A 21,692-nucleotide genomic window follows, 5' to 3' on the forward strand; every position below is an offset into this window, starting at 1 on the left:
GTTTCAAACTCGTCAACACCGTAATGCTAGGGTACACACAGGGAGTTTTTTTTCCCCCCGTTCAACCCAGCGGGCAGAAAGAAAAAAAAAAAACCCTGACAGATTGCTGTACTAACACACGCAATGATAGTACAGCAATCTCCCCTTGCTGAGCTATTGTGTTCTGACAGGGAAACTGCCCCTGCCAGAACACACTGATCAGCACTCCCAGCCAATGGCTGCAAGCGCTGATCGGATGCTGATTTTCCAGCAGGCCCACTCAATATAAGCCAGTTGATCACTGGCTTCTGTTGGACAGCTTGCTGTACCCATGTGCGGAATGTCATCTAGCTTCTATTGAACCAGCTGATATTTGGCCCAAGAGTATAATCTTTAAGAAAAAAATAAAAAATAAAACACAACAACAACACACATCCTACCCGTCACCTCACTTGTCCCATCCCTCCCCAACAAACTACAGAACTCCAGTTGAGGAACTCTGTCCTTTAAGTCAACCTAAAAGTAAAGGGCAGAATCATTTCAGACATACAAGTTTATGAAGCAGCAGTAGTCACCTCAAGCAGCTGGCTGACAAGTACAGGGGAGTAGTAAGATGAATGTTTAAGAATGGTCTTTGCGATGAGTTCACAGTATTGGAAGGCCTGAGCTGAGAGGCCGTGCTCAGCCAGTCGGCAAGCGTAGATAAACTTGTAAACCTGCGTACAGGTATGAGAGAGAAAGTGTTATGATCTCCACAATGACTAAATATATCTATACATATATTACAGCATTATGCAGAGCAGAAAACCATACCTGGATGTTGGGCAGGGAGATGGTCTGAGCACCCAGGGATTGGGCATATTCATACGCTTCAGTCCTCTGAATAGCCTCATTGGTTGCAAACTTGGCAAAAGGCAAGCTAAAAATAAAAAATTTGTTATTCTCTGTATTTTTTAAATAAGAAATCCAACCAAGGTTAAAAAAAAGGACACGAGTTGACTTTTCTGATTGTGCTAAAATTAAAGGGGTTGTAAAGGTAAATGTTTTTTCACCTTAATGCATTCTATGCATTAAAGGTGAAAAAACATCTGGACACTGCCTGCGCCCCCAGCCTCCCCATTTTACTTACCTCACCCCTCGAAAGTCCCGCGCTCGCCCCCCGCCGTCCTTTTCACCGTTCAGCCTGGCCGCTGATTGGCTGGAGTGGATGGATGGAAATCAGTGCAGGCATTGGCTCGCGCTGCTGTCAATCACATCCACTGACGCGGAGCGCCGGGGGGGCGGGGGCCGTGTGATACAGCGAGCAGCTATAGCCACCGGCTGTATCACGGGAGCGCACCCGCAGGTGCTTCTCACATGAACGTGAGAAGTACCTGTGGGAGGAAGCCGAGACAGCCCCCGAGGGACCCCAGAAGAGCAGGTTCGGGGCCACTCTGTGCAAAACGAGCTGCACAGTGGAGGCAAGTATAACAGGTTTGTTATTTAAAAAAAATAAAAATAAATTCACTTTACAATCACTTTAAAATTCCACAAGTTCCCTCAGCTTTGACAACGTTTTGAATTGTTCTGGCCGACACTACTCCTGCACTTTACAAAAGCAGGAAATCATTTTTACTGAAAAACTTTATCATTTTCAATGTATTGCTGTCAGTGAGGGATATGTGGACAAGTAAGAATGATGGCTTCGTAGTAAAAAACTCGGGTAGAAAATCACCTTTACTTTATCACTTTTCTTGTTATTGTATTCCCAAATGAAGATTATGACATTTTATCTGAAGAGCTACAGTATTCTCACCTATGGTTGGAGCCAATAAGGACAAGCTTGGTCGTTTTCTTTGTGTAAACTCCAAAACCAGCTTGAGCCATAATGTAGCAGAAGTGAGCAGCGTCTAAGAGGCCTCTGGATGCTTACAAAGAAACAGATATGGAAGTTCAACAACTAGCACACATTAAAGGGAAATGATGGCATTTAGAAATGTTTGCTTTAAATAGGATTATCACAAAATATTCATTTTCGCAACGATGTTATAAAAAAAAACATTAGGGTCTATTTACTAAAGCTGAAGAGTGCAAAACCAGGCTCACTTCTGCAAAGAAACCAATCAGCTTCCAAACTCAGCTTGTTCAGTTAAGCTCTGGCAATAAAACCTGGAAGCCGATTGGTTTCTATACAGAATGAAGTCAGATTTTGCACTTTCCAGCTTTAGTACATAACCCTCAGTGTGTCGCACACAGCCATTGGGGGTTATTTACGAAAGGCAAATCCACTTTGGACTGCAAGTGCAGTCGCTCTAAATCGTAGCCCTTGTACACACGGGTCGGACATTCCGACAACAAAATCCATCGGATTTTGTCCGAAACTGGTGTTGCATACACACGGTCGGACAAAGTTGTCGTAAAATCCGACCGTTCGTAACGTGATGACGTTATTTCGTTACGACGGGACTACGTTCAGGCTAGTAGCCAATAGCTTTGGTCTAGGAATTTGATCTGAGCATGCGTGGCACTTTGTCCAATCGGAATTCTCTACACACAATCGGACAAAGTCCGATCGGATCATGTTGTCGAAAAATTTTATAGCCCAGCTCTAAAACTTTGTCGGTCGGATATTTTCTGACGGAAATAGTCCGATGGAGCCCACACACGGTCGGATTATCCGACAACGCGGTCCAATCAGACTTTTTCCGTCAGAATGTCCGACCACGTGTACAAGGGCTAAGGGGTAGATCTGAAATGAGTGGAAGCTCTGCTGATTTTATCATCCAATCATGTGCAAGCTAAAGTGCTGTTTTTTATTTTCCTTGCATGTCCCCCTCGGATCTACAGCGACTGTACTTCCAAGTGCAAAGTGGATTTTCCTTTAAATAACCCCCATTGTGTACTACTGTGATCTCCGTGACTGGTCACAGGGATCTTACAGTACAGGGCCAATCGCAGCTGACCTGTTGTACCAAGTGATAGCGGTGGATCAATCAGAGCTATCACAATAGTACACAATGGCACATGAATGGACGCCATTCAAAAAGTAAAAATGATTGCTTATAAAGTTAATCACTGTAAATAGCAATCTAATTTCTCTCTACTGCAGGGTAAAATTTTAGGCAGAATTATTCTAAGGGCTGGTTCACGCCACAAAAAAATGCACTCCATATCAGTTTCGGAAGAGTCTCTGCCTGCGCATTTTTTTACGCATTCCGGTGCAGTTTTGATGCATTTCTGGACATATTCCAGGTCCAGTGCGTTTTGATGCATTTTACTTCACTCCAGAACAGGAAAAATGCAGCATGTTCTACTTTTTTTTCTGGAAATGGAAAGCCTGACTGCACTGGTGTGAACTATGCTATTGCAAACCATATAACCTACTTTCCATGCGTTTTTGATGCAGAAAAAAAAAAATGCACTGGACTGCATGTGGTGTGAACTGGCCCTAAAAAGGTATCAAACTTACCCAATGTGTCTCCCATAGTAGTCATTGTTCTTGTTGGTACATCAAGGTTATTGGTTATATTTGACAATACCATAGCAAGATGAGGTCTCCAATCACCCCATTTCTCATCTCCACAACACTGCAACAAGCATTAAAAATATATATATAATAATAATAATATCAAGATACCTTCATCACAGCCACTAGTAAAACCACAAACAGGACACCAAGGCTTAATGACTTAACACAATACATACAAGTTCCACAAAGAACTAAATTTTTGCTGAGAAAAAAAAAAACAAAAAAAAAAAAAACACACACACATTCCCTTCTGGGTAATCCATCTATACTGCAGGGATTTTAACAATTTTGCTTCAGATTTCTACCTTTTGTTATTCTGAATAAATAGCTCCAAGTGCAAAGCAAATGGGAGCGATTTTGTAATTATCAATCAGCTGCTGCATTTTCAGGATTCTAATGAGGGAAGCGGCAAGGTCTGCATCCCTTTAGATGCAATTTCCCTCTAGGTGTCACAACAAAGATATTTGCAAGCACACCATAGATCTTCAAGTTGAGTCCAAACAGTTTCCCATGCCTGACGAAGGGGTCCTGCGGGACTCTGAAATTTTGCACTATCAATAAAGAACTTGGACTCAACTTGAAGATCTGTGGTGTGCTGGAACATTATCTTCATTGTGGCTTTCATGATCCAGTCTCCAGCTGGTGGTTGCTAAAGCACACAGTACCCTAGAGCAGTGATGGCGAACCTTGGCACCCCAGATGTTTTGGAACTACATTTCCCATGATGCTCATGCACTCTACAGTGTAGCTGAGCATCATGGGGAATGTAGTTCCAAAACATCTGGGGTGACAAGGTTTGCCATCACTGCCCTAGAGCTTTTTCCAGGAACATGTGAGATTGGAATATGGATTGTTCGCTCTAGGAGTATCTCACCAAAAATTCAATTTTTGTGGCAGGGGATGCTAAAAATATGACTTGTATCTTAGTGCGGACTTCTGGGATATCAGCCAGCCAATCACACAAGCAGGGAATTACATTTCTGGGGGCCATCTACGTACAGAACGCCTCAAGGTTGCCATATTGCATTGAATTTTACAGAAAACTACAGCACTGCAGATCCACATGGAAAGGTAATTTCTTATAACATTCCATCACAATAGGACTTGTGTAGCAATTTTATACGCTAGATTTTTTTTTTCCCCCTCATGAATGTGGGGTTACCCTTTAAACACAACTCTATTCTTGTCTTTTTCCCCATCTAAAGAAACCACTGCATAACCGTCAAAAAAGACAGGTAATGTGGTTTTAGGCTAGGTGCACACTACTGCAATGCAACTTTGTAGTGAGATTGTCATTTTGCATGTGGTTTGCATATTTTATGGGGCCAATTGGAACTATACGTAGTACAAAAAACCTTTTCCAAAATCATGCCGCACTGATGTGAACACCATAGAAAAAAAAAAAAAAAAGTGATTTTGCTTGTCATGCAATTCTGTGGGACACAAGTTGCATCTGAAATAACACCAGTGTGAACCAGGGTTTCGGTAATTTAAATATACAAGCCTGCCAAACGAAGGCCCACTTTCCAGAGGCTCACCGTAGCTGCAGCGGGCATCCTTCCAGACAACAGTTGATAGACGGTCTGCAGAGGATCATTAATTGGGAGACTGTTGGCAAACCTAGATAACCAGACAGACAGTAGTTCAGTCATTATAAATGGTTCTTGATAACCACCTTTACCATCACATTTGTATAAGGGATCCCCTCTCCTTTTATTCAATTGCGGTATCAATTGTCGTATATAATGCACACTCATCAAATGCAGATTACTGCAAGTTCTGTTTTGCTTGCTGTGGTCTGTCAGCTGGTTTGCAAAAGTTCCCCAGTTCAATGCCTTCTCCAGCATCAGATGCTGGTTATTGGAACTGTATATGTGCATGACCAGATCAAAAATTGGCTCTACATGGCACCAACATGGTCATTTATGTTACATACAGTATGCGGTGACTGACTGGAAGAGCAGGAGAAGCAGTTCACCGATATACAAAAAGGAACAGGTACCTTTTATAAAAATAACCCCATGCAAATACATACACATAATTAAATATAAAATAATTTTTTATATATATATATGAATTTTTAATTATGTGTATGTATTTGCATACACGCACACACATACAGTGTGTGTGTGTGTGTGTGTGTGTGTGTGTGTTATATATATATATATATATATATATATATATATATATATATATACACATATACATATATACATACATACACACACACACACATACAGCTTCAAAAGTAAATTTTTCAATTCAACCAATGCAACTGACTAAAACGTATGTTACATTGTTACCACACACCAGCTCAAAGTTGAAATATGCTTAACAATAAAGGGCCAGTTGGATGGGCCTGCAGAATTGCAGGAAATGTGCACTCATGTCTATTACACTGTTTTATTAAATTATTATACCCATAGAAAACAACAACATTCCATTTCAAAACCATATGAAAATACATATTTACATACACATTCATAATACACAAAACATAGAACAAAATTGACACAAACATGGATCTCATAATATACTCCATGTTAAATATATTCCACCAAGGAATATAGGACAGGCTCATGCCAACATTGCTCAAAAAGCCTTGCAGTCGGTCACGACACCTCCGCCTAAGAAACATTCAAAAAAGCAAGATTTTTTTTTTGTAATTTTTTTTTTTTTTTTTTTTTAGACATGCCGTGTCAATGGGAACACAGAACAAACATTTAGTGGGGAATTTTTAACGCGGGAGTCCGCCATTTTTTTTTTTTTAAAGCCAGCAGCTACAAATACTGCAGCTGCTGACTTTTAAAATAATGACACTTACCCGCCCAGCGCACCCGCGATCGTCTCTCGGGTGCTGCCGCCGCCATCTTGGCTATGGGAATCAGGAAGTGGAGCCTTGCAGCTTCATTTCTCGGTTCCCTACTGCGCATGCGCGAGTCGCGCTGCGCAATAAGGATGGTCCCCGCTGTCTCTGGGATCCGTGTGTTTCCCAGCAGACAGCGGGGGACCTTCGGAAAGGGGCATAGATATCTGCGGAAAGGGGCGTATATTCTGCAGATATCTATGCCGGAAGTGGGTGCAGATACCTGTACTGTACAGGTATCTGCACCCCCCTCCCCCCTGAAAGGTGCCAATTGTGGCGCCAGGGGGGGGGGGGAGGGTTCCAATGAGCGGAAGCTCCACTTTAGGGTGGACCTCCGCTTTAAGTTTGACTTGCAAACGTGGAAAGACGCTTTTCACTGCCATGGTTCGTACATTGTATGGACCCGACAATGGGGGGGGGGGGGGGGGGGGGGGGGCGGCGATTTCACTTTTCGGGTCCCCCTTTAAAATTTTCCCTGGGAGTGGAGTTTGTGGAAGCATCCATTTATGTTTATTAACAATTTTTGTGGTTTAGGTGCCATATTGAAAAAGGGGTAGCCATATATTTATTATTCCTCTCGATTAGATCCTCCCCCCCTTCTCAAAATAAGCATTATATAACCTAATTAGGAAAAAAATAAAAACGTGGAGTAGTAAAAGTAGTGAGTCAATCTCTGTATTGATAGGCAAAACGTCCTCTGATTGGATACACATTAACGTAATTCCTCCAGAATTTTTTTTCCCCCAAAACATCAGAAAGTTTATTAACAATTAAAAAACAAAACTATAAAATCAATCAAGCATGTTACCAGTGTTACAGTTTACATACTACATGTATGCATATCATAGCCTTGTATACAAAAAGGCACTCAAGGGGCCCCCCTCCCCCCAAAATAAATGAAGTCAAGGAGATGAAAAAAAAATCCACATTCAACGCGTTTCACAGGTCGAAGCCACTTCTTCAGGAAAAGGAATGAAAGGACATACCTCTTGTCTAGAACAGCAGCAACATGCTCAAAGAGACCATCACAGTTTAAAAGAACAGAGAAGACAATGCCAGAAAAGGGTGGATTCTGATAAAGCCAGAGAAAAAAAAAAAAAAAAGAAGGAAAAACTTCTAGGGACCAAGACTGGGAACCAGGCGAGTGGTTCAACATGGAGGACATCCCCACTCATCATATAGGTCCTCACTGCAGACAATCCATCCTGTCCTCCCCCAGCATAATGATGATTATATATCCTGTATATGCTGGGAGGGGATCAGTTTTTGCCCAGCCTACAGTTGGGCTTTAAATAAAATAGTCACAATGAAGAGAATTCAATAATAAAAAAAAATAAAAAAAATTAAAAACACAACACCACCACACAAAAACACACACAAACTACCTGGTCATAACTCTGGCATGCGTTCGGCTGTCCATTTTACTAGCCAGTAGCAGTGCATGGCCCCACAGTCCATGTTTCATAGCAGACTCCAGAGCATCCTGGGGGAAACATATAAGATAACAGTGATTTAGAAACAAAGCATTACTATCGCTGGATCAGATGCTGCTGCATTAACCCCCCTGGCGGTATTCCCGAGTCTGGCTCGGGGTGGAGATTCTGTACCAAAAGCGGTAACCCCGAGCCAGACTCGGGACCGCATCGCTGAATGCAGGGAGAGGTTTACTTACCTTGTCCCCTGGATCCAGCAATGTCCCCCGCGCTGCACGAGCCTCGCTCGATGTATCACGGAGCCGATCTCAGTCCCCTGCGAGCGTTGCAACGCACGGGGACGAAGAACGGCGCCAAATTCAAAAAGTTACACACATTACATACAATATAATGTAATCTTACAGATTACATTGCTGTATGTAATTATTTCACATCCCTTTGTCCCTAGTGGTCTGTCCAGTGTCCTGCATGCAGTTTTATATTTATGCCTGGAAACTGGAGATCGTCCATAGCAACCAAAACTGTCCCTTTACATCAAAAATGGTTTAGACCAGCTAGAAAACAGCGATAATAAATTGGAATCACTCGCAGAATTGAGGGATAGTGATTTGTGGGGAGATCCGTCATCAAATACTGAAAAGTAATGACAGTGACAATTCTGCAACTGAGCAAATTTCAGTGTTTTTGATTTGATTACATTATTGAATAATTTTTATTATTGTTATATTATTTGGTATAGTTATTTATTATATTATAATTTATGATTTCATTTTTCAAACTTTATCATACCCGGGATGTCTGCTAGACTCTGGTTTGGACAGATTTAAGCGAGTTATTCCTAAGAATTACAGGACTACAATATAAAACGCCCAAATTTCCATGCAATTGTACCGCTTTCAGTGCCTAAAATCTGAAATAATCATACCGTCAGGGAGGTTAAGAACACAGGCAGGATAAATATCAAGCCGTACACAGGAACAGTGTTACCAGATTCTAAAATTACAATTGAATCTGAGAGGGTTCATTACTTTAAGACTTCTGTACCTTTTTACGCCCGTACAGTAGCAGCTCCCTGAAACGTTCTGTCTCTTTTTCCATGACTGCTCCACTGATGGGTAAGGTATCTGTAAGAAAGGAGAGCTGGGCGGCAACAGACTCCTCTTCCTGCTCCAGAGGCTCGTTGCTGAAATCGATCAGATTTGCTTCGTTTGGCGATTTTCCGGGAAGCCACACAGTTTTGTGATCTTGCAGCAGCAACTCGGCTATATCAGTCCCTACAACAGTCTATACAATGTAACATAAAGCAGCAAGTTATAATTAAAAGGTTTTCCAACTCACAAACTACCTGACAGAATAGGAATAGTAGTACCAGAAGCAAGATGCTGAATATAGTAGAAAATTACTAAACAGTTTTTAATATGCACATAAGAATCGTAAGCCCCCCCCCCCGCAGCTTCTTATACTTGTGCCACATCCATCTTCCCCCCAAACACTCCCCTCACTCCACCTCATTTTCTCTAATGCTCTTGGTCTTAGAAAGTTTGGCGACATACCCCACATTTGGGGGTATGGGGAAGCAGACGACATTCACTTTCTACACTGTTGCTTGGGCACCCAGTGTTGTCCCATGGGGTCGTGGAGAGACTCATGAGCTCTGTATAAGCTCTTCACTTTTACAGCTCAACAGATCAGTATGAAAAAAGAGAATAGGAATTTGCAAGAATTTTGCAAAGACATCAGCAAAGCTTAACTTTGCATCAGCAAACAAGGCACTTTAAAGAGGAAGTAAACCCTTATGGGTTTACTTACTCTTTGATTCCCTGCAAAGGTAAAGCATAATGGACTACTATGCATCGCATCACATAGTAGCCCATTATGTGTCACTTACCTGACACAGGAGCCAGCGAAGTCACCGCTGTCCCCTTGTGTACGGAGCCCCCATCTTCTCGGAGGGTCTCGCTGCTCCGGCGCTGTCATTTGACAAAGCCGCGATTATGTCACTCCCACGCATGCGCACGGGAGCCGCCACTCGCGGCATATCGCCGTTGACAGCGGCGCACTTAGTGCGCCTGCGCGCCGTAGACAGCGGTGCCTGTGTTTTGGCAAATATCTCCTAAACCTACACGGTTTATTTCTTGGACCTACAGGTAAGCCTTAATCTAGGCTTACCTGTAGGTCAAAGTGGTTTGTAAGGGTTTACAGCCACTTTAAGTAAATCTATGTGCATAGATGTTACTACATTAGATATGTTATGAACATTAGTTTAACCTAGTGAGGAAAACAAAAGCTAGAAAAAGGTTCTTCTATCATTTCAATTTCTGCACTTTCTTCCAGATGCTCGCCCCTTCCCGTGACCGAATACAGCATCCTTTTAGCTATGTATAACTACTGGCCAGCCCCATCGTTACTTGCTTATATCATGAAGAAATGGCTCTTATGCATTTTGAGATACTGCGTCTGGGTTTAACTGTAGGAAACCACCTAAGATGTGCCCAGTATCATGCGACACAACTTACCCCATTCTGCCTGCACAGAAGAACAATAAAATCCCAGAGCAGACGGGCCGATTCCTGGTCCATCAGGTTTTCATTCTGTGTGCACTCTTTGGCTTTGTTTTGTGCAAAATTAATGACATCAACTTTGTGGGTTTCGTCCCTGCAGATATAATGAAAAGAATCCGATAAGTATTGTGAACCAAATTAACTACAAAACATGAAAAAACAGCTCAAAGTTTAACTGCAAGCCCCAGATGCCAGGAACATTTCTCTTTAACCACTTGCCGACCGCCGCACGCCGATGTACGTCGGCAGAATGGCACGGGCAGGCATAAGCACGTACATGTACGTGATTTGCCTCCCGCGGGTCGGGGGCCCGATCGGGCCCCCGCCCGGTGCCTGCGGCGGTCGGTTTTCGTTCGGGAGCGATCCCGGACGAGGGGACGGCCATTCATTCATGGCCACCCCCTCGCGATCGCTCCCGACGAATGGAAATCCCCGGTGACATCACTTCCTCTCCTGTAATGTAAACACAGGAGAGGAAGTGATGTATTCTCTCCTCCGTGTCGGTATTTTTCGTTCCGACACGGAGGAGAGCGGATCAGTGAGTTGCACCAACACATCCCACACACAGTAGAACATGCCAGGCACACTCACACCCCCCCTTTACCCCCCGATCACCCCCCCAATTACCCCTGCCCCCCCAGTCACAGTGACACCAATGTCATTTTTTTTTTTTTTTTTTTTTTTTTTGCATTGGTGTCATTTGTGACTGTAATAACTGTTAGGGCAGTTAGGGTTAGCCCCCTTTAGTTCTAATGTACCCCCCTAACCCCCCCAATAAAGGTTTAACCCCGTGATCACCCCCCGTCGCCAGTGTCACTAAGGCTGGGTTCACATTGCAGCGGTTTATGAGAACGAATGTGATTCGCACCGCACTGCAGTGCAAATCACATCCGATCTCTGTGCGATTCGAGTTCAGCCATTCGCCGCACCCGCCGCACCCGCCACACCCGCCGCACCCGCCGCAAATTCGCACGGGACCCTTTTTTTGGCCCGCAGCAGAATCGGATCGCATGGGTGTTCACACCATGCGATCCGAGTTTGCAGATCGCACTGCGATATGCGAACTGATCTGGGGGTGTCAGTAACATTTCACTGACACTCCCAGCAGTTCGCATAGGGCAGTGTGAACTGCCGCCGGGAGGCATGCGATGCGGGAACCCGCCGCGGATTCGCGGCGTTTCCGCATCGCTCCAGTGTGAACCCAGCCTAATAAGCGATCATTTTTCTGATCGCCGTATTAGTGTCACAGGTGACGCTAGTTAGGCAGGTAGGTATTTAGGTTCGCCGCAGCTTTTTATAGCGCTAGGGACCCCCATATACTACCGCATAAAGCCCCCTGATTGCCCCCTAGTTAACCCTTTCACCAGTGATCACCATATAACTGTTACAGGTGACGCTGGTTGGTTAGTTATTTTTTTATAGTTTCAGGGCACCCGCCATTTATTACCTAATAAAGGTTTAACCCCCTGATCACCCGGCAGGTGTCATTTGTGACTAATAACTGTTAGGGCAGTTAGGGTTAGCCCCCTTTAGTTCTAAGGTACCCCCCTAACCCCCCCAATAAAGGTTTAACCCCGTGATCACCCCCCGTCGCCAGTGTCACTAAGGCTGGGTTCACATTGCAGCGGTTTATGAGAACGGATGTGATTCGCACCGCACTGCAGTGCAAATCACATCCGATCTCTGTGCGATTCGAGTTCAGCTATACAGATAGTATGGCTGAATTCGTGTCGCACCCGCCGCAAACTCGCACGGGACCCTTTTTTTGGTCCGCAGCAGAATCGGATCGCATGGGTGTTCACACCATGCGATCCAAGTTTGCAGATCGCACTGCGATATGCGAACTGATCTGGGGGTGTCATTAACATTTCACTGACACTCCCAGCAGTTCGCATAGGGCAGTGTGAACTGCCGCCGGGAGGCATGCGATGCGGGAACCCGCCGCGCATTCGTGGCGTTCCCGCATCGCTCCAGTGTGAACCCAGCCTAATAAGCGATCGTTTTTCTGATCGCTGTATTAGTGTCACAGGTGACGCTAGTTAGGCAGGTAGGTATTTAGGTTCGCCGCAGCTTTTTATAGCGCCAGGGACCCCCATATACTACCGCATAAAGCCCCCTGATTGCCCCCTAGTTAACCCTTTCACCAGTGATCACCATATAACTGTTACAGGTGACGCTGGTTGGTTAGTTATTTTTTTATAGTTTCAGGGCACCCGCCATTTATTACCTAGTCTCACTAGTGTACCCCTAAATTTAGGGGTGTCTACTTTCTAAAATGGGGTCATTTGGGGGGGGGGGTTTGTGCCATCTTGGCATTTTATGGCCTTCAAAACTGTAACGCCCTTAGAAAGCCTGAAGGCGGTGCTTGGTTTTTGGGGCCCCGTACGCGGCTAGGCTCCCAAAAAGTCCCACATATGTGGTATCCCCGTACTCAGGAGAAGCAGCAGAATTTATTTTGGGGTGTCATTTCACATATGCCCATGGCATGCGTGAGCAATATATCATTTAGTGACAACTTTGTGAAAAAAAAAAAAAAGTTTGTAATTTTCCCGCAACTTGTGGCAAAATATAAAATATTCCATGGACTCAACATGCCTCTCAGCAAATAGCTTGGGGTGTCTACTTTCTAAAATGGGGTCATTTGTGGGGGTTTTGTGCCATCTTGGCATTTTATGGCCTTCAAAACTGTAATAGGTAGTGAGGCGTGAAATCAAAAATTTACGCCCTTAGAAAGCCTGAAGGCGGTGCTTGGTTTTCGGGGCCCTGTACGCGGCTAGGCTCCCAAAAAGTCCCACATATGTGGTATCCCCGTACTCAGGAGAAGCAGCAGAATTTATTTTGGGGTGTCATTTCACATACGCCCATAGCATGTGTGAGCAATATATCATTTAGTGACAACTTTGTGTAAAAAAAAAAAAAAAATTTTTTTTTTGTCATTATTCAATCGCTTGAGGCAAAAAAATAAAATATTCAATGGGCTCAACATGCCTCTTATCAATTTCCTTAGGGGGTCTACTTTCCAAAATGGGGTCATTTGGGGGGGTTTTGTACTGCCCTGTCATTTTAGCACCTCAAGAAATGAGATAGGCAGTCGTAAACTAAAAGCTGCGTAAATTCCAGAAAACGTACCTTAGTTTGTAGATGTGACAACTTTTGCGCAAACCAATAAATATACAATTATTGACTTTTTTTTTACCAAAGACATGTGGCTGAATACATTTTGGCCTAAATGTATGACTAAAATTGAGTTTATTGGATTTTTCTAATAACAAAAAGTAGAAAATATCATTTTTTTTCAAAATTTGCGGTCTTTTTACGTTTATATCGCAAAAAATAAAAATCGCAGAGGCAATCAAATACCATCAAAAGAAAGCTCTATTTGTGGGAAGAAAAGGACGCAAATTTTGTTTGGGTACAACATTGCATGACCGCGCAATTACCAGTTAAAGCAGCGCAGTGCCAAAGTGTAAAAAGACCTCTGGTCATTTACCAGCAAAATGGTCCGGTCTGAAAGTGGTTAAAGTGGTTGTAAACCCTTACAAACCACTTTGACCTACAGGTAAGCCTAGATTAAGGCTTACCTGTAGGTCCAAGAAATATCTCCTAAACCTACACGGTTTAGGAGATATTTACCCAAAGACAGCGGCGCGCAGGCGCACTGGGCAAGCCGCAGATCGCGGCGATATGCCGCGAGCGTCGGCTCCCGTGCGCATGCACGGGAGTGACGTCACCGCGGCTCCGGCAAATCACAGCGCCGGAGCAGCGAGACCCGGAAGTCGCTCCGGGATACATGGCAGCGGCGAAAAGGAAGACGGAGGACCGCTTCGGGGGCTTCGTTCTCAGGTAATACTAGCTCATTATGCCTTTGCCTTACAGGGTGTGTTTTTTATTTATTTTTTATACCTTTACTTCCTCTTTAAGGCCCAACTCCCTGTCCTCAAAAAATAAATATTCTAAAACAGCCCCATTTACTGATATTTTCGCATACTTTATGCATTTCCATACTTTTTGCAACACAAATAGCATACGGCATTGCAAGTAAAGTGACCATATATAACCACACTCATTAAGAATATGTAGGAAACATTTTGCCAATAGAAGCCTTCTGATTTCTTAGTGTTCAACTTGGTGGCGGCAGGGCATACATTCCATAGTGTACTGCAGTGGTTCTCAACCCTGTCCTCAAGTACCCCCAACAGGTCATGTTTTGGGAATTTCTTTTAGATAAAATAGCTGTCCAAAATACCAAGCCTTTGACTGCGATTGGTTGTAAACCCTTGCAGGCCACTTCTCCCTACAGCAGGGGTGCCCAACCAGTGGCCTGGGGCCACATGTGGCCCACATAGCTCTCTAAAGTGGCCCGCGACCTCCTGCTCTGGGATGGTGGGTTGGCAAGCCCAGATTGCAGGTTTTCTACCCGCCATATCAGAGCATAAGCGTTGTGAATGAAGCCAGCGGTAGAGGAAGGAACAGAGCTGCATAAGCCAATGCTTCCTGTATAGCACCGGCTCCTGTCATAGATAGAGTGATACCAAATGCACTCTGCCTGGGACAGCAAGTTTATTACTAAAATCACAGTGTATTATGGACATATATGTTCTGCAGTGGTTACTGGGCTGCTTTTAAACGGATTTTCAGGTGTAGCGCAGTGTACCTGCGGCTTACCTGCACTTACCTGCATAGACTTCTCGTCTTACCTGTGGGTTTGGTGCACTTTCAGAAAGAAATTCTATGGAAAAGTAGAGCTAACCTGCAGGAAAGCCACAGGTGCAGGTAGACCACAGACCATCCTGTGTAAAAGTAGCCTTAGGCCCCTTTAACATGATCTGTCTGACCCAATCAGACCCTCCATTAACCTCTATGGAGCAGCAGATGTAAACAGACATGTGTCAGTTTACACCTGCCTCCTTCCAATTCGATCTGCTAAAAAAAAAAACGGAAAGTGGATCCGTCCCCTTCCATTTGATCAGATGAGAGGGCCCTTAGAGTAGAGTGGGCTGTGTCTGTGTCCACTTTGCATACGCAGAGCGAACGCAGAACTGTCATCTGCTCATTGTGGCCCATGACTGGTTACTAAGACGCTTAAGTGGCCCTCGCTCTTCAAAAGGTTGGGCACCACTGCTCTACAGGTAAGCCTATAATGAGGCTTACCTGTAGGTACTGGAAATATCTCCTAAACCTGCACAGTTTAGCATATCTTTACCATATACGCTTGCGCTGACTTCATTGGTGTCGTTTATATAGGGCCAGTACTGTGACCGTTGGCTCCCGCGCGCATGCATGGGAGTGACGTCACATGGCTTTGACCAGTCAAAGAGCCAGAGTCCGCGACCCTGGAAGGAAGAGGGGTGAAGATGGATGCTTCCAGCAGCACCTTGGCAGGATAAAGGAAAACCTGCAAACATGGCCTGTTGGGGGTACTCAAGGTCAGGGTTGAGAAACATTGGTCTACCATATGGGATGAACATCTTAAAACTATTTTATGAGTTAGGTATGTGTTAACGCTATGGTCACAGATTAACTCAATCACTTCTACAGTTGCATGACAATTACAAACATACTTGACCAGAGGTCCAGGAAACGCTCTCATCTGCTCTTGTTCTGGACAGCTCTGCAGGATAATCTAGAAAATATTCAGGTATTAGTCAAAAACCAGTAAACGGTTCAGGGAAGAGTAAGAAAGAAAAATGATAGCAAAATATCGATAGGGAACTTGTTTTTCTAGTACTGCGAATGCCCCAAAATAACCTAACTCACAAGAGAGGCAAATGCAGAATCTTTACCTCCATGTTGTGGATTTCTACAAGTGTGGGCTGTCCGTCTGAAGGGAGGTTGGGAAGCACTTTGATCAGGTGACCTCCAGGGCCAAACCTGGCACAAACATGAGGGTTGCCAAACTTTTCTGGGGTAAGGGGCCTGGAAGGAACTACAAAAGGAAAAACAGACTATAAAAAAAAATATTTTTTGAAACATGCCATTTCTAAGATCAACACTCATTAAAAAGGATCTCGAAACCCGATAACAAAAATATAATATATGGCAGATTGCCAGTTCTTAGCCCCTGTACACACGGTCGGAGATTTCGACAACCAAATCCGTCGGATTTTGTCCGTCGGATCTTAGCGAAAACTGTTGCATACACACGGTCGGACTAAGTTGTCGAAAAATCCGATCTTTCAGAACGTGATGATGTAATTTTGTTACGATGGGACTACGTTCAGGCTAGTAGCCAATAGCTTTGATGTAGGAATTTGATCTGAGCATGCGTGGCACTTTGTCCGATCGGACTTCTCTACGCATGATCGGAGTATGTCCGATCGAACCAGTTGGTCGGAAAATATTTCGAACAAGTTGGAAAATTGGGTCCGACGGATATTCCGACTGAATCAGTCCGATGCAGACCACACACAGTCGGATTATCTGACAACACGGTCCGATAGGACACATTCCGATGGATTCTCCGACCGTGTGTACAAGGGCTTAGAAGTGTTGGCTACAGTATTTCTCATGTTTCAGACCAAGAACATTTTCAGCTAGTACAGAAATGAACAGTTAGTCTTTTCAGAAACAAATATCCTTCTCACTTCCTGTGAATTGAACTGATATATAAACAAACAATGATATTTGACTTTCAAGATATCCTCTGTAGACTAGTTTCCCTGAATCCCATATAATGGAAAAAGACAAGTTTGTAGCCCTGTCCCAGGGTGGCAACCACAGCTCCATTTAAAGATACAGTGGCGTGAGTGAACGTATGTACCCTAGGCACAGGAAGGATGTTATTTGCAAGATTACTGGGAAACAATATAGGAGTAAAAGCCTGAAGAAAATAAATAATGCAACCAACACATTTAAGGATTGTTAAAGAGAAAGTAAACGCTGATGGGTTTACTTCCTCTTTGATTCCCTGCAAAGGCAAAGCATAATGGACTACTATGCATCGCATCGCACAGTAGCCCATTATGTGTCACTTACCCGACACAGGAGCCAGCGATGTCACCGCTGTCCCCTGTAGTCCGGAGCATCCATCTTCTCGGTGGGTCTCGCTGCTCCGTCGCTGTCATTCGGCGAAGCCGCGATGACGTCACTCCCGCACGAGAGCCGCCACTCACGGCATATCGCCGTTGACAGCGGCGCGCTCAGTACGCCTGCGCGCCGCTGTCTACGGTGCATGCACCGTAGACAGCAGCGCCCGTCTTTCGGGAAACATCTCCTAAACCGTATAGGTTTAGGAGATATTTCTTGGACCTACAGGTAAGCCTTAATCTAGACTTACCTGTAGGTCAAAGTGGGTTGTAAGGGTTTACAACACACTTTATGCTGCAATGTTTTATATTTTTGAGTACACTTTGAAGTGTACCATATTCTCCCACCAAAACTATTTCTTCTTTGATTTGGATAGATTATAAAGAGTAAAAAAATGCAGCACTTGTGTGACATTTGAAATCCCCAGAGTAACCCCGGGGGAAAAGTGATACACTAATTACTACTCAGTAGTGAAAAAGAAACATTATACAAATTCTTATGCGATAAAAACAAATATAGAAAAATATCTGTGAAGCAAAAAAAGCCATGACAAAGTGTGTAATAAACAGAAAAGTGCAAAAAGCTCATCTATAAAATACTGTATAGTCCCATTTGAAAAAAAAAAAAAACTTGGAGTAATGCCTCTTGAAATGATGATAAATAAAGGTCAGCAGACTTCTCCATGTGCCATTCCCAAGTATGCATATACAGAGAGATTGGGTAAGCTTACCACAAAGGATGGACACACCCGCCATATAGTGGCGAGTCAAACAGGCGTTTGGACGATCCAATCCAGCAGGACTCCAATCAGAAACTGTAGTAGTATGATGGTATACACCGACAAACACAGCCGAGGGAATGCAAGATAGAGGATACACACCAGGAACCCCTTTGCAGGCAAAACGTGCCAGACTAGGCCAGACACCAGCTGGAGAATATGTATGGTGCTCCAAACGACATTCCGTCAACGGATTAAATCAGGGAGAAAAAAGAAAATAGAAAAAAGGACCTCCACATGGTGCAGATGAATCCAAGTAAAAAAATAAAAAAAGTGTTTATTAAAAAATAAAAAATTGCCTGAAAAACCTGTTGGGAAAGGGACATGTTGGAAAAGGGCTATTGCCCGAAACACCTGTTGGGAAAGGGACATGTTGGAAAAGGGCTATTGCCCGAAACACCTGATGGGAAAGGGACATGTTGGGAAAGGGCTATTGCCCGAAACCTGTTGGGAAAGGGCTATTGCCCGAAACCTGTTGGGAAAGGGCTATTGCCCGAAACCTGTTGGGAAAGGGCTATTGCCCGAAACCTGTTGGGAAAGGGCTATTGCCCGAAACCTGTTGGGAAAGGGCTATTGCCCGAAACCTGTTGGGAAAGGGCTATTGCCCGAAACCTGTTGGGAAAGGGCTATTGCCCGAAACCTGTTGGGAAAGGGCTATTGCCCGAAACATGTTGGGTTCTTAGCCTATCGTGCTTCTGATATCACGCTTTTTTTGCTTATTTTATGTGATCAATTCTGGTCCCCATCATGATTGGTGGTTTGTACATTTTTGATTTTTTTTAAAACACTTTACTTGGATTCATCTGCACCATGTGGAGGCCCTTTTTTCTATTTTCCCTATGATTTAATCCATTGATGGGATGTCGTTTGGAACACCATACATACAGTGGGGCAAAAAAGTATTTAGTCAGCCACCAATTGTGCAAGTTCTCCCACTTAAAAAAAAAAAAAAAAAAAAGATGAGAGGCCTGTATTTGTCATCATAGGTATACCTCAACTATGAGACACAAAATGTGGAAACAAATCCAGACAATCACATTGTCTGATTTTTGAAAGAATTTATTTGCAAATTATGGTGGAAAATAAGTATTTTGTCAATATCAAAAGTTCATCTCAATACTCTGTTATATATCCTTTGTTGGCAATGTCAAATGTTTTCTGTAAGTCTTCACAAGGCTGTCACACATTGCTGCAGGTATGTTGGCCCATTCCTCCATGCAGATCTCCTCTAGAGCAGTGATATTTTGGGGCTGTCGCTGGGCAACACGGACTTTCAACTCCCTCCAAAGGTTTTTTAGTGACAATGATCCCAAACACACCGCCCCGGGCAACAAAGGAGTTGCTTCGTAAGAAGCATTTCAAGGTCCTGGAGTGGCCTAGCCAGTCTCCAGATCTCAACCCCATAGCAGAATTTATTAGTTAAAGGGGGCTTCCAGATTCCGATAAGCCCCCCTGCCCGCATACTCCCACAACCACCGGGCAAGGGTTGTGGGGATGAGGCCACTGTCCCAATCAACATGGGGACAAGGTGCTTTGGGGTCAGACCATGAGCGAACGAGCCATGCTCTTTTTTTTCAATGAGTTTTATCTATATTGCCGAGACCCGACAATTCATTACAGCCGCGATCAGTTTGAAATGACAATTTTTCCTTTAGAAATTTAATTTTGCTGTGGTACTGTGCCACTTTACAGGCATACTATAGACACCCCCAAAGCACAATATTTGAAGGAATAGTTCATTTTTAATATATAAAAAAAAAAAAAAAAAAAATCACCTCTCTCGAAAAAACGGCTGTTTATAAATAAAAAAAAAGCCCCCTGGGGCAAGACTCAGGACCCTAAACACTTATGACAATAACTTGCATATCAGCCTTAAAAATTAGCACTTTTGATTTTTTTAAGTTAGTGTCCCATTGACTTCAACGGTATTCCGGCGGTTTTCAAATTTTCCGCGAACACCGCATATTGTTCGCTGTTCAGCAAACACCCGATGTTCAAGTGGAACTTGCATTCGACTCGAACATCGGGCTCATCCATAGTCTTTACCAGACAAAAATGAGTGAAAATCCCCAAAGCAACATAGAAAAATAATTATTTTTTCCCTTAAAAACTTAGTAAAAATATTGAAAGTAAAAAAAAAAATAAAAATAAAAATGCTTTTTTTTTTCTGTAGAGAAGTGTTTCATGCACACTGGTTGATTTTAAACACCGTTTCCCCTGACAGGAAAAAAGATCTGTGCTATAAACTTGCCAATGCTGTGTTTTTTCAACACAATTTAAGTAGAGTTTAGCAGTGTTTGTGTGTTTATTTCATTGGCCAGAGTTTTAATTTATTCTGGTTATTGAAATAAATGCTGAAGCGCTAAAACGCGCCTAATGTTTTGGGTGAGTTCAGGCACGTTTTTGCCACGTTTTGCATTTTTTCTGTCAAAACACTCCTCTCTTGAATGCGATTCTTCTGTGTTCAAGAAAGGAGAGTTTTACTGACTCTAAACTCTGCTGCTCCTAGACTCTGGTAAATACCTGTGTGCATGGACAACATAGGCTTTTAGCGAGTTGAGTTCAGGGGCTTTGGCAAAAAAAAAAAAAAAAAAAGACAAAAGTTAGATCTCCCATCTAGGGCTGAAACAACTAATCGATTAATCGACTATGAAATTAATCAATTACTATTTTCATAATTGATTAATCGGCCAGTAACAAAATAGGGTTAAAGTTAATGAGTCTGATGATATTTACTAGATTGACCCTTTAATAGTATATACACTATATCATTCTTCAAATAGTTCATACAGTATATCTCTCCTCTAATAGTTCATACAGTATATCTCTCCTCTAATAGTTCATACAGTATATCTCTCCTCTAATAGTTCATACAGTATATCTCCTCTAATAGTTCATACAGTACATCCCCTCTAATAGTATATACATTATATCTCTCCTCTAATAGTATATACAGTATATCTCTCCTCTAATAGTTCATACAGTATATCTCTCCTCTAATAGTTCATACAGTATATCCCCTCTATTAGTATATACAGTATCTCTCTTCTAATAGTATATACAGTATATAGCCTCTAATAGTATATACAGTATATCTCTCCTCTAATAGTATATAGCCTCTAATAGTATTTACAGTATATCTCTTCTAATAGTACCGGTATATACAGTATCTCTCTCCTCTAATAGTATATACAGTATATCTCCTCTAAGCCCTTGTACACACGGTCGGAGAATGTCGGAATGTGTCCTTTCGGACCGTGTTGTTGGATAATCCGACTGTGTGTGGTCTGCATCGGACTGATTCCGTCGGAATATCCGTCGGACCCAATTTTCCAACTTGTTGGAAATATTTTCCGACCAACTGGTTCGATCGGACATACTCCGATCATGTGTAGAGAATTCCGATCGGACAAAGTGCCACGCATGCTCAGATCAAATTCCTACATCAAAGCTATTGGCTACTAGCCTGAACGTAGTCCCGTCGTAACGAAATAACGTCATCACGTTCTGAATGATCGGATTTTTCGACAACTTAGTCCGA

At 43.2% G+C, this 21,692-nt stretch overlaps 1 protein-coding gene across 8 annotated transcripts in view; it reads right to left on the reverse strand.

Moving 5' to 3' along the window:
* The window catches only part of SEC16A (SEC16 homolog A, endoplasmic reticulum export factor), a 119,682-nt gene that overhangs the window by 46,922 nt on the left and 51,068 nt on the right, over positions 1–21,692 (reverse strand). For all 8 annotated transcript variants that reach the window (XM_077468244.1, XM_077468222.1, XM_077468227.1 and 5 more), the window contains 10 exons: positions 16,131–16,273; positions 15,909–15,970; positions 10,303–10,441; positions 8,831–9,070; positions 7,739–7,836; positions 5,026–5,107; positions 3,428–3,545; positions 1,775–1,886; positions 793–898; positions 555–695 (listed from right to left, as the gene is read on the reverse strand). In XM_077468244.1, the coding sequence (XP_077324370.1) occupies positions 555–695; positions 793–898; positions 1,775–1,886; positions 3,428–3,545; positions 5,026–5,107; positions 7,739–7,836; positions 8,831–9,070; positions 10,303–10,441; positions 15,909–15,970; positions 16,131–16,273 (1,241 nt within the window). The remainder of the gene's footprint in view (positions 1–554; positions 696–792; positions 899–1,774; positions 1,887–3,427; positions 3,546–5,025; positions 5,108–7,738; positions 7,837–8,830; positions 9,071–10,302; positions 10,442–15,908; positions 15,971–16,130; positions 16,274–21,692) is intronic.

This window comes from Lithobates pipiens, unplaced genomic scaffold (genome assembly GCF_037356315.1).
Source record: "Lithobates pipiens isolate NorthernLeopardFrog02 unplaced genomic scaffold, aLitPip1_a1.2 Scaffold_11, whole genome shotgun sequence".
Classification (NCBI taxonomy): Eukaryota; Metazoa; Chordata; class Amphibia; order Anura; family Ranidae; genus Lithobates; species Lithobates pipiens.